This window comes from Plecotus auritus (genome assembly GCF_963455305.1).
Source record: "Plecotus auritus genome assembly, chromosome: 5".
In the NCBI taxonomy this organism is placed as follows: domain Eukaryota; kingdom Metazoa; phylum Chordata; class Mammalia; order Chiroptera; family Vespertilionidae; genus Plecotus; species Plecotus auritus.
This window is the reverse complement of record NC_137776.1, coordinates 40,358,588-40,372,623: the sequence shown is the minus strand read 5'-3', so window position 1 is coordinate 40,372,623 and position 14,036 is coordinate 40,358,588. Positions and strand designations below refer to the sequence as shown.

Genomic DNA, 14,036 nt, shown 5'->3' with positions numbered 1-14,036 from the left:
TGTAAACCGGCAGTCGGACATTCTTCGAGGGGTCCCAGATTGGAGAGGGTGCAGGCCGGGCTGAGGAACACGCCCCCCCCCCCCCCGGCACAAATTTCGTGCACCGAGCCACTAGTTATAAATAATTTGCAAAACCTACATATACCAGCAAAATTCAGTGGTCCTGTGCTATAAGGGTTCTTCTGTTTCCTTGATTATTTCTATTTTTTAGTTCCAGTTATTATCTTCTCTAATTTTAATATATGAGTATCCTCAAGATTCTGTATTTAGTCCTCTGCTTTTTTTAAACTCTGTACTACTTTCCTTGCAAGCTTTCATCTATTGCCATCACATTAGCTCTTCTTCACCTCTTCATGTATTCTCAAATATGAATATGCTTTAAAGTATAGATTTCAGAGTCTAGAAGGTTGGTTGGTTCAGGATCCAGAAGAACTTGCAACTCACCATTTCTAGGAAACCCAAATATGCAGAGACTGATCACACTCTAATTGAATAAAAATTAACATATCTAGTGTACACACATGCTATATTTAAAGGTTGTGCATGTTTATCTTTGTACCACAGGTATAAAAAAAAGCAGGAAAGACTTAAATGAGTTTCACCACAATGACTATGTGTTAGGCTTATCACTCACTACATATCAGCCTTAATAAATCACATTTTTTAAAAATACATCTTTTTATTAATTTCAGAAAGGAAGGGAGAGAGAGATAGAAATATCAATGATGAGAGAGAATCATTGATTGGCTGCCTCGTGCATGCCCCACACTGGGGATCGAGCCCACAACCTGGGCATATGCCCTCATGAAGAATCAAACTGTGACCTCCTGGTTCATAGGTCAATACTCAACCACTGAACCATGCCAGCTGGGCTCAGTCACACTTTTTAAAGACCTAAATTTCTGAATAAACAATCAATAGTTATAAACCTTACTAGTTTGTTCATATTTTCATTGTGGTCTTTAATACATTTATAATATAAGTTTCCTTGTTTGTCCCTTGATTTCCAGTTTAGTTTTGGAAATAAATAAAGGCAAAAATGTTTTATACAGGATTATATCTCATTCATTTCTGTACTCCCAACACTTAACACAGTGCCTGCTACAAAACGTGTGTTGGATAAATTAACCCATATTGCCTATTAGTGAATAAAGTTATGGTAACTTTTCTACTACTAAGAATTAAAAGAAATGCTATGCTTAACTGTGTAAAAGGACTTAACATATTTTCCAAGAAAAACAGAAACCATGTTGAAACTGCTTTTTTTATATTTATAAACCCCCTTTCTTCTGGTCAGTCTTTGTCAGTTAGCCTGTAAACTTAAAGTATTGGAAAGTTGCCTGCCTTCTCCCCTTCTAGTGCTGCCAATTTGTTCTTTCCTCAAAAATTCATCACATCTTATTCATTGCTCCCGTTCAACATATAAATGCACATATTTGAAAGTAACTCAATATCCAAATATAGTAAAATTATAATTGTTAAGCTACTTAAACTAAAAGATAAAGTTGAGGCTTTCATGATTTTCTTAAGAGAGGGGGAAAGTGGGGAAAGATGCAAAAGGCTGGCAGGAAACAAATTCAATTTGCTGATTATAGACAACATTCAAATAAACAAATGCAAAAAAAATATTTTTTAATCTACTGGTCTTGCCACAGCACCAGTTAAAAGCAAGGTCTTGGATTTTAAATAGTGATGTCTAATATTCAATTGTGAGTCATTTTTATAGCCCACACCCCCGCCCCTGGCCTCAAACTTAAGTCAACTCCGCTTCAAACACAAATTCCTTGGATGAGGACTTTAAAAATATAAAATTGGAAACCAAGAAACAATCACCATCCGTCAAACTTGATGCATGTAGTACAAAGCAGGGACATGGATGTGAGTCAGGAAGGTAATCCACAAATAGACCAAACCCCGTGGAAATCAGAACCAGAGAGGAAGGCATGTATGGCATGTGGATTGAGCCAATTGTTTGTCTCTCAGATGACAGGCACTTGAATGAACACCTAGATTACATGGATTTGAAAGTGAAAAAAACAATCAAGAAAAATGTTCTAACCTTAAAAGTGAAGTATAGGTAGAACATAATGTTTGGTAGAGAGTGTTGGAGCCTCCACCATTCATTTATACAGGATGAAGGTGACACTGTCTTTGTGGGGCTTAGGGAGGAGAAGGAGTTGGGTCCTCCCACAGGAACTGCTGAATCCATTTGGGAGTACAGATGGATCAGACATTTATTCAGTCTGTCTTAGTTAGATTTCTTCATTTTTATTAGATGATTTCAATCCTGTTTTGTTTTTTTGTTTTTTTATTTGTCTATAGACATGTGCAAAAAAATAAGACTAGACCACCTTCTTACAGCATACACAAGAATAAACTCAAAATGGATTCAAGACTTACTAGTAAGACTCAAAACCATAAAAATACTAGAAGGAAACATAGGCAGTAAAATCTCAGATAATTCTCATAGCAATATTTTTTTTCTGATATATCTCGTCAGGCAAGGGAAAAGAAAAAAAATAAATAAATGGGACATCAAACTAAAAAGTTTTGCACAGTGAAGGAAACCATCAATAAAATGAAAAAGGCAACCCACTGAATGGGAGGACATATTCTCCAATAATACATCTATCTGATAAGGGGTTAGTATCTAAAATTTATAGAGAACTTTTACAACTCAACACCAAAACAAACAATCCAATTGAAAACTGGGCAAAGGATTTGAATAGACATTCTCCAGAGAAGATATACACATGGCCAATAGATATGTGAAAAGATGTTCAACAGCACTAATCATCAGAGAAATGCAAATTAAAACCACAATGAGATAGCACCTCACATCTATCAGAATGGCTATCATCAATAAATCAACAAACAAATGTTGGTGAGGATGTGGAGAAAAGGGAACCCTAGTGTACTATTAGGGGGAATGAAGATTGGTTCAACCACTGTGGAAAACAGTATGGAGTGTCCTCAAAAAATTAGAAATGGAATTGCCTTAGAACCCAGCAATTCCACTTCTGGGAATATATCTGAAGAAACCGAAAACACTAATTCAAAAGAATATATGATATATGCACCCCTATGTTCATTGCAGCATTATTTACAATAGCCAACATATGGAAATAACCCACATGCCCATCAACAGACAAGTGGATCAATCTATTTTATTTTCACCAATAAATCACTCTGTACTCCAGAACCATGCCAGAGAATATGACCGCATTTATTATAATACCTTTAACTCTTATCAAAATCAAAGGTACAAAAAGCAACATTCCCAAAAGATGAGAGCCTAAAATATATGTAATTCACCTAGATTTTAACCCTAGACCAAGCCAAAACATCATTCATTAAGATGGGAAAAAAAATTGAACACTGTTTTGGATTTTTTTTTTTTTTGGACAAGCTCCTCTATTCCTATAAAATTGCTCTTACTAAATTAAACTTTGTTGTGATGTCCTATGCTTACTCACTATTGATTTGATGGGTGAGATATATTGAGGACGTTGCCTCTCACACCTCACTCAGCTAGCCCTTCATAAGCTCCATGAGAAAAGATATCCTCAGACCTTCAGTGCAAGGAAGAGCTTTGCCTCTCCTAAAAGGACACATTCTTATTTTATACACCAGGCAAGTCTCATGAGTACCTGCCAGTGTTAGAGAAGTTTATTAAATTGATCTCATTAATGTTTCATTTTTATTTTAGATTTAAAAAATCTCTTCTGACATGAATTTAAAATAACACCATGAAAGACCCACTGTTAAAGTGGAAAGCTTTAAGTTAAATATACAGGGTGGAGAACTAAACTAAGGCTTCTGTGGTTTTCTACTTCTTAAAAGGATCAGGTATCCTCAAAGGTCCCAAAGGGGCTAACAAGGAAGCATAGGGGCCTTAGTAACAGGGTCACCTAGTTTTACTATGTCACATCAGCTTATCTTTTATAGGTGTAACCTATCAGTTGGCTGCCCTTGACCAACTTAGGTCCACAGTCTTTTTTTTTTTTTTTTTCAATTACATTTACATTGAAAATTATTTTATATTAGTTTCAGTGTACAGCATAGAGGTCAGACATTTCTATAATTTGTGAAGTGATCCTCCCAATAAGTCTAGTATGCACCTGGCACTACACCCAGTCTTCTTAATTAATGATGCCTGGCCTGAAACGGCCTAACATCACCATGTGCCTGCTCTTTGTCTGGCACCCATCTCTGTCCTGTGTCATCTTCCTCCAAACTGCACCACCAACCACACCAGCTGCCTCTACCCTGATCAATCTGGCAAACAGAAAGAAATGAGCTAAAAAGAAAGCAAGGTTTACAAATCTATGAGAAAAAAAAATCCCAAAACTCAGTGTGGTTATTTAACAAGTTACCTTCTAAAAATCCAACTTGCACTATGTTTGAATTCATGCATTTTATTTAGGACATAAAATACAAATAACATATTTTCAGATACATTGACTTCATTAGGAGTTAATATTCTAGTAAATATGTTCTCTTTTCTCTGATTATTTAACTTTAGAAAAATCTATCCTGAAATAAACAATTTAAATATTATCTGCAAAAAAAAAGCTGTTATTCTCAAGCCACACAGTACATATATGCACTTGCCATCATCGTATAGGTATAAGGAAAATAAATTCTAATATAAACTCGAGACATTAATAGAAAAATAAATATGCTTTCAAAAACAACTCTCAACTGAACAAATTATTTAAGAACTGTATTATTTCAGATTATTGAAGCTTCTGCATAGAAATCGTCTTTCAAGAGACCATTTTGGCTCAGTGGATAGTCTAACCAGTTTGGCTCAGTGGATAGAGCGTCAGCCTGTGGACTGAAGGGTCCCAGGTTTGATTCCCATCAAGGGCATGTACATTGGTTGCTGGCTCAATCCCCAGTAGGGGGGCATGCAGGAGGCAGCTGATCGTTGTTTCTCTCTCATAGATGTTTCTAACTCTCTAACCCTCTCCCTTCCTCTCTATAAAATCAATAAAAATATTTTTTTTAAAAAAAGAGTTACTTCCTATCTCATTCTATGAGGCCAGTATTATCCCGATACCAAAGCCAGACAAACATACTACAAGGGGAAAAAAAACCCCACTATAGACCAATATCTCTTATGGATAATGATGTAAAAATCCTCAACAAAATACCAGCAAAGAAAATTCAATAACATATTAAAAGAATACACCATGACCAAGTGGGATGTATTCTTGTATTGCAAGGATGGTTCAACATATGAAAATGTAATTCACCACATTAACAAAATGAAAGAAAAAAACATATGATCTCAATCTATGTAGAAAAAGCATGTGATAAAATTTAATGCCCTTTCATGCATAAAACACTCAACAAATTGGGATTAGAAGGAAACTATATCAACATAAGAGTTTCTGAGTTATTAGATTAATAACTCACATCAAGGAAACTAGACTCATTAAAAATTCCCATAAGGAGCACTTACCTGCCAAAATTTTCTTGAACTGTCGAAACCATATGTTGCAGTGGTCTTCACTTAAATTAATAAGATCAAGTGTAGAATCCTTTAATTTATTTTGTTCCTTTTTCAAACAGATGAAGAGTGTGATACCCAATAAAGTGCCATTCCCACTAGCAAAATAACGCCGTTTCAGTTTGACAGAAAATATGTCCTTGAGTTCAATAAGTTCTTCTTTACATGGCAAGTCATACTTGGAATCACCTGAAAAGAAATTAAGTTTTCCAATCAAAACCATTGTGTCCATATCTACCATGTACAAATCATAGTAAAAACCTAGAAAATCTTTCTCATTTATAATCTTACTGATTGTCCTTTATGTCAATCTCTATATAGATGGGAAGGAAAGACAAGAAAAATTGGGTCTGTTTTCCCAAGAATTAAAAATAGAAAAATGGAAGACAGTCTCTGCCACTCAAGGCCTAGGACATTCAAAACGTGAGGATAAGAACATAAAGCAAGCCCTGACCAGTTTGGCTCAGTGGATGGAGCACCGACCTTCAGACTCAAGGGTCCTGGGTTTGATTCCGGTCAAGGGCATGTACCTTGGTTGCGGGCACATCCCCATTGTGGGGTGTGCAGCAAGCAGCTGATCAATGTTTCTAACTCTCTATCCCTCTCTTTTCCTCTCTGTAAAAAGTCAAAAAATATATATTTTTTAAAAAAAGAACATAAAGCAACATTTCAGCAATAAAAATGGGTATCCCACAAGAGTCTCTGTGCTGCTAATATGGACAGAGAAAGTAGTGGAAAGAACAGAAGGCACTAACAGAACTCAGTTTATGACAGGTTGTTGAAGGCAACATTTAAAGGAAAGAAAATGTGCATTCTAGGTAAAGTAACACATGTACAAAAGAAGGCAGAGTAAGATTATCATGATTAGAAAATATGAATCCCTGCTGATCTGGAAAGAAGGTTCCACTGGAATGTTACCACAATCGGGCTTTATTTTATAGAGGCTCGAAATTTTATTGTTTAACCACAGATAGGAAAATAATTATTGTAGTCAAGGACCCTTCCAATTGACTCTCAAAGTAGGAGTGTCCTTTTACTTCTGCAAAAGTAATTCCAAACTTCTACTCTGGCCAACGTGGAATGGCAGGCACTGATTTTGCCTTCTGTCTGAAACAACTTAAAAAACACACAAGATAGCTGAAGCTTCAGTTTTCAGATGTCATACGAGAGGTGGCGCAGGACAGTGATTGCTGAGAAAAGGGCAGCAAAGGAGCCATATGATTGCCTCTGCTGACTCCTTGAGAAGCTTCTAGGCCACAGTAGGGCACCCCTAGGAGAGCTTGTTGTGACCCTGGACTAAGGAGAAGGTAGGAGTCTAGGAAAGCCAAGACGACCACAGTTCACTGGGCGCGTTCCTGGAGAGGAGAGGGCTGCACAGAGAGAAAACTCTGTGGATCTGCACAGGTGCCCCTTGAGTCTTCAGCTGAGCGTGGATCAGCATGTGTGAGGCCAGGGGAAGGACCACCCAGAGGATTAAAGAGAACAATGCTCACAGATCCCACCGGTGAAGAAATATTAAAATTCGCAGGACACTGGGGAGAGTACTTCGAAGAGCTGTCTCATTAGTGAGCTGACTAAAGCCCGCATTCATTCCACCCAACAAATCTAAAAGGCAGGTCTCAAAAGGAGTGAACTGTTTCCAAGTAACTTAACTATATTCTAGACTAGAGCAAACCTCAAGAATATTTTTAGGAATACCAAAATAATCAGTAAGTCTACATGGTAAAATTCATAATATCTCCCAGTCAATCAAAAGTTACTATGAATATAAATAAACAGAAAAAATATGACACATGACAGGAGAAAAAAGTAATCGAAAGAAACCAATGCAGAAATGACAACAGTGCTGAAACAGTCCCAGAAAGCAGAGGCCCTTGCTCAGCTTCCTTAGCCCGTAAGCAGGCTCAACGATATTCTCAGACTGGAGCAGTGTTATGTATTAAGAGAGTTTCCTCTACACAGGTATTTTCATACTTCTATTTGGATGCTGCCTGTCTAATTTGTAGGAGCCCTTCAGATATTCTTGAAATCAGTTCTTTACAATATATGTCTGATATATATTGCAAATAACTTCTTCTAGGCTACTCTTATATTAGTTATGACCCTGTATCTCAGATAAATTTTATTTTTTTATGTAGTCAAACATATAACAAATAGGAGCTTAAAGGACAGAAGGAAGGACATATAGAAAAAAAGAAGGAGGAAAGGAAGAAGAGAAGGGAGGAAGGACTTGGAGAGGGAACAAAGAACCATTGGGAAAGAGAAAACATGGGAGAGAGAAATTCTTTTCACTCGAAGTCCTATATTATAGTCTGAATTTTTTACAATGGGTGCTTTACTTTAATAACAAATAAGTCACTGACTGTTCCAATTTAAAACCTCTTATAAAGTGCAGATTTAAAGATACTAAACCAACAGCTAAGATCCAACTTAGTAGTGAAAACAAGAATTCCTAGAAATAGGGAAAGAATACCTATCATCACTCTCATTATTCCTAATTATTTGGGACATTCTGCACAATACCAGATGTAAGAAAAATGAAATAAAAGATGACCATTGGTGGTGGGAGGGGCCGAGAGGGAGTACATGCCTAACAGATATAATATTATCTATAACTATTTATAGATGATATCATAATATATTTGTAAAACCCAAAAAGAATCAACTTAAAATCACTGGAACTTAACACCAGAAAGGAAGCTATTTACAAATATATTAATACCCAGGAAGAAGGTATAATGGAGATAAAGACATTCCATAAAAACTAGCATATTATACTTAAGAATAAATTTAATAAAATAATCCTGGACTAACATGGGAGGGGAGAGCATTTAAAATATACTGAGAGACAAAGAACTGAATAAAGGGGGACATACCAAGTTTCCAAGATTACATATTTTTCAGGACAGTATTCTCATTTTTTATTTATTTTTAATAAATCTTTATTTTTCAGAATATTACAATTGTTTCTCTTTTTTCCCCCATAGCTCCCCTCCACTCAGTTCCCACCCCACCCTCTGCCCTTACCCCCCCTCACTGTCCTCATCCATAGGTGTACGATTTTTGTCCAGTCTCTTCCCACACCCCCCACACTCTTTTCCCCCCGAGAATTGTCAGTCCACTCCTTTTCTATGCCCCTGATTCTATTATATTCACCAGTTTATTCTGTTCATCACATTTCTTATTCACTTGATTTTTAGATTCACTTGTTCATATGTATTTGTTGTTCATAATTTTTATCTTTACCTTTTTCTTCTTCTTCCTCTTCTTAAAGAATACCTTTTAGCATTTCATATAATACTGGTTTGGTGGTGGTGAACTCCTTTAGCTTTTTCTTATCTGTGAAGCTCTTTATCTGACCTTCAATTCTGAATGATAGCTTTGCTGGGTAGAGTAATCTTGGTTGTAGGTTCTTGCTATTCATCACTTTGAATATTTCATGCCACTCCCTTCTGGCCTGCATAGTTTCTGTTGAGAAATCAGCTGACAATCATATGGGTGCTCCCTTGTAGGTAACTAACTGTTTTTCTCTTGCTGCTTTTAATATTCTCTTTGTCTTTTGCTCTTGGCATTTTAATTATGATGTGTCTTGGTGTGGTCCTCTTTGGATTCCTTTTGTTTGGGGTTCTCTGCGCTTCCTGGACTTGTAAGTCTATTTCTTTCACCAGGTGGGGAAAGTTTTCAGTCATTATTTCTTCAAATAGGTTTTCAGTATCTTGCTCTCTCTCTTCTTCTGGCACCCCCATAATTCTGATGTTGGTACGCTTGAAGTTGTCCCAGAGACTCCTTACACTATCTTCATATTTTTGGATTCTTTTTTATTTTTGCTTTTCCGGTTGAGTGTTTTTTGCTTCTTTGTATTTCAAATCTTTGACTTGATTCTTGCGATCCTCTAGTCTGCTGTTGGATCTCTGTATATTATTTTTTATTTCAGTCAGTGTATGCTTAATTTCTAGTTGGTCCTTTTTCATATCCTCGAGGGTCTCGTTAAATTTATCGGCCTTTTCTAGAAAATTCTTGAAAAACCTCATAACCGTGGTTTTGAACTCTATATCCAGTCGTTTGCTTTCCTCCATTTTTTTCATTTGTGACCTGTTTCTTTGTCTCCACATTTTGGCTGCTTCCCTGAGTTGATAGAGTGGCTTTGTGTGCTAGGTGTCCTATAGGGCCCAGTGGCTCAGCCTCCTTAGTTACCTGAGGTGGACACTCTTGGTGCACCCCTTTGTGGGCTGTGTGCACAGTCTTGTTGTAGTTAAGCCTTGATTGTTGTTGGTATCACTGGGAGGAATTGACCTCCAGGCCAGTTGGCTGTGAGGATCCACTGTGTCTACGATGGGAGAACTGTGCTGGAGACACCTTTATGAGGCAAGACTTACTTCAGTGGGGCTTTGGTGCTCACTGAGTCTGCCCCCTGAGTGTGTCCCTTATGGATCTGAGGAGTTGTAATGTGGATGGTCCTACTCTGACCCCTGGGTACACTGGCTCCCGGATCTCCAAGGAGGTGCTAATTTAGCCTCTGCCTGAGGCCACCCAGCAGGAGCTATGGAGAGATCTGCAGATTCCTCTTCTTTGTTTGGAGGTGCCCAGATGAGGCCCAGCTGTGAAGCAATGCAAACTGCTGTGGGGCCTTGGGCCTTCTTTTGGATGTTCTGGGTCTCTCTGACTCAGCTGCAGTTTGTTAGGTAAGTTTAGATTTCAAAGGACCAGGCCATTCATATGCAAAAGCCTCTGTGCACAGCTTGGATGGGGCGGAGTCTCAGGGTGGAGCAAACAGCAATGGCTTCCTGTCAACCCTGCCCTAAGAGGCCCCCAGGTCTCGGTGTCCCTTGGTAATCGCCGCAAGCACCTCTGAGAGAAAGCCGCCCTCGAGTTCCGTCCACTGCCAGACCGTCCAGTTTCTCCCCGTATGAGTCTGGGTCCCCAGAGTCTCGCCAGAACTGGAGTTCAGAGCAGTCGGGAGCTTGTGTCCCCCTCCGGATTGCAAAAGCCAGCTGCGTACTCAGTTGCCAGCCCTCTCTGCGCGCGCACCTCTGTACCTCTGCACTTTACTTCTGCAGCTTCTCTGAATCTCAATGTGCTTTTCTCTTCCCTTCTAGTTGTAGAATTTTCACTTAGCCAGCCTTCCTGTGGTTCTGGATGATGTCTGTTTTGTGTTTTAGTTGTAGTTTTGAAGTTGTTGTGTGAGGCAGCAAGTTCAGGTGTTTACCTAGGCCGCCATCTTGGTTTCTATTCTATTCTCATTATTAATAACTACTATAAATGCAATCCCAATCAAAATCTCATTAGTATTTTCTTTGATGGAAGGGGCAAGGAATCTAATCAAATGATTATAAATTTTAGGAAATAAATATATTACATTAATGAAGAAAATGTTTTTAAAGTACAGTAATGAGAGGGAGTACATGCCTGATCAGATATAATATTTTATAAAGCTATAATAATGAAAGCATTTGGATTGTATAAGTGACTGGTCTAAAGAAACAACACTCATACATTTTAAATGTCACTAACGGGACAATAATGGCATCTTAGTTCAGTTGGAAATACTGAGTAAATGGTGATTTAGAACTAGTTAGTCTTTTTAAAAAGAAAAGAGAAAACAGAGCCCTATATCTTAATGTACACCAATATATCTAGATTAGATAAAACTATGTATAACCATAAATTAGTAAAGCCCTAAGCATGACAGTATAGGCAGATATACAGAGACTGAGATATTTAACATAAAAGTTATTTAATGCCTATAAAGTCCTGGAGACCTATAAATAGAAGTCACAAGCAAAGGCAGCCAACTGGGCAGAAATATGTGCAACATATGACAGTTAAATAATCTATTTAATCAAGGAAAGAAACACTTTGGTGGGAAAGTACATAAAAGACCCAAGACAGGAATTTCACAAAAGAAGAAATGCAAATTGACCAATGAACATATGAGAAAGTTCAATCTAATTAGTAATCAAAGAAATGCAAATCAACACAACAAGATACCATTTTTTTTGCCTTTTAGATTGGCACAAGATCAAAAATAATGCTCAATGATGATTTGGGTAAAGGCAGCCTGTCCCAGTGCTGGTGGGAATGCAAAAATGGTAACTGCTGGAGAACAAGTTGGAAATAGGTATCAAAAGATTTCAAAATGTTAATTGCAGCAGTATTTATAATAGCAAACAACTTGAAGCAATATTCACGTTCTTCAATAGAAAGATGGTTGAATTACAGCTCATAAATGAGCAAATTAGATCTGTGTTCTGATATGGAAAGGTATTTATGTTAAGAGATATAAATTAGTGGAATAAAAGCAGTTACAAAGAAACCTGAGGGATTTGACCTCACTCCCATTAAAAGTAGAAAAGAAATAAATCCAGTGGAAAACACATAACAAACTTAACATTGATTACCTATTAAAAGAGAGAAATGCTGTAGAAAGTATGAGATTAATATTTTCTTATAAACTTCCATAATTTTCCCTTTCTGTAATCAGCATTATATTTTACTAGAGGCCTGATGCACAAAATTCGTGCATGGGGCTCGGCCCTCGCAGCCCAGGCTGCTTTGAGGCCCTGCGGCCCCGCCCCCCGCCCACTGGTTGTCCTGGAAGGTCGTTCCGGAAGGTCGTCTAATTAGCATATTAGCTCTTTATTATATAGGATACTTTTTACAAATGTAGAAAAAGGTAAATGCTTTAAAATATGCATCTTTTAGTAAATATGATAAAGTTATAAAATATGACTGTAAAAAAAAAGCATCTTTTTGATCCAGTGATTTACTTCCAGTAATTTACTCTAAGAAAATAATGTGCACAATTTAGCTAAAAGAATGCTTACCCAAGCATTATATGAATGAAACTTGGAAACAACCTAAATGTGCAAGAACAGAGTATTGATTCTGTAAAATAAATATATTCATATAAGAATGCTATTCAGCCATTAAAATGTAGAAATCCGACTAGAAAATTATCTAAAATAGTATAGCACAATTCCATTACTGTTTTGGATATATTTATTGAATACATAATGTATGTGTAATGATTTTCATATGCACACATATATGAATGTGCATATGAAAAATTGGAAGGATAGTGAGGTTGTGATATAGTTTGTGTATATGAATTTAAAAATTTTCTACAAAAATATTTCTGCAATTAGTTGAAAGATTATTTCCTTTGCTCATCCTAAAATAGTTCCTGATACTACTTACTCTAATTTTTAAAAGCCCATTCCCTAAAAAGTAAGAGTAGCTAATATTTAATGAGAATATGCTATATGCCAGACATTGACCTAAGAGCTTTATGTGTATTATCTCATTTAATCCTCACAACAACCCTATGTAGTAGATGCGATTTCCTAAAAGAGAAGAAATTCAGAACAGAGTTGAAGTAACTTTCCCATGGTCTTACATCTGGTAAGAGGCTGATCCAAGATTTAAATCCAAGCACTTTGGCTGGTCTTCACAACTCCTTACCAATGCTGAACGGGAAGTAAGGACCTTCAAGTAAACACACACACTCTCATCAGACCCTCTGGCTTTGACTGAAATAGTCAAAGTTAAAAGAGTTGGCCAACCATTGTTCTGTCTCTAAGTAGTCCTTAGGAAAAGAGTAAGACAGCAAATGTGTCATCCTGGCTGGTGTGGCTCAGTTGGTTGAGCACGGTCCCATGCACCGAAAGCTCACCAGTTCAATGCCCAATCAGGGCACCTGCCCAATCAGGGCACTTGCCTGGGTTGCAGGCTCAATTCCCAGTAGGGGGCCTGTAGGAGGCAGTGGATCCATGTCTCTCTCCCTTCCTCTCTCTCTCTAAAATCAATTTTTAAATATGTGTCAATTAACTGAGTAGTATTTCATCAGAAACTGAGGTATCCTTCAAGGAGATGGAAGGTTAGATTGCAGCAACCAGGAGCTCCCAGAAATAATTCTGAAAATTTCCATAACTCTCTGAAAGGTTATTTCCTGCTTTCCCTGCTCAGGCTTCCAATTTCTTTTTCCTCATTTGCCCACAAATTCAAATTCGGAGTTTTTACATAAATGATCTCTTTGCCAGTGTTACAAGAAGAGACGAGAAGAAACAGATTTAGAACAAACATTTTGTTTCTACTTGAAAGGAAAAAAGGATAATATATTTATGAATAAAATAGTTTTTTACCGATTTCTAACTATAGGCAAATGTTCTTCAGGAGCTATATATATCTCTCAGCTGCCAATTTCCTGCATAGAAACACTGATGTATCATTTATTTCTGCAACGTTAATCATTTCCATTACATGAGTACATCTGCCCAGTTCTCTCTAATCAAGGGATTCACTTGACTTTCAATATAACTTTTATAACATGTGAAGATATGTATAACATTAGTTTTAGATAAAATTTTATAACATTAATTTTAGATAAAATTGTATTCAGGAATAAAGCATGTTCGATTCTGTGAACTTGAATTTAAAATGTTTTAATTTGAAGGCTTGGAACTGTCTAGCTATTGTTTAATCGCTCATCAGATTAGGTGGTGCTTTTCTAGTCTCTGTT

At 37.1% G+C, this 14,036-nt stretch overlaps 1 protein-coding gene across 1 annotated transcript in view; it reads right to left on the bottom strand.

The window, feature by feature from the left end:
• The window catches only part of CERKL (CERK like autophagy regulator), a gene marked incomplete at its 5' end in the record, with an annotated part of 107,988 nt that overhangs the window by 49,079 nt on the left and 44,873 nt on the right, over nt 1–14,036 (bottom strand). The window contains one exon of the mRNA XM_080670800.1: nt 5,471–5,707. Coding sequence (XP_080526926.1) covers nt 5,471–5,707 — 237 coding nt within the window. The remainder of the gene's footprint in view (nt 1–5,470; nt 5,708–14,036) is intronic.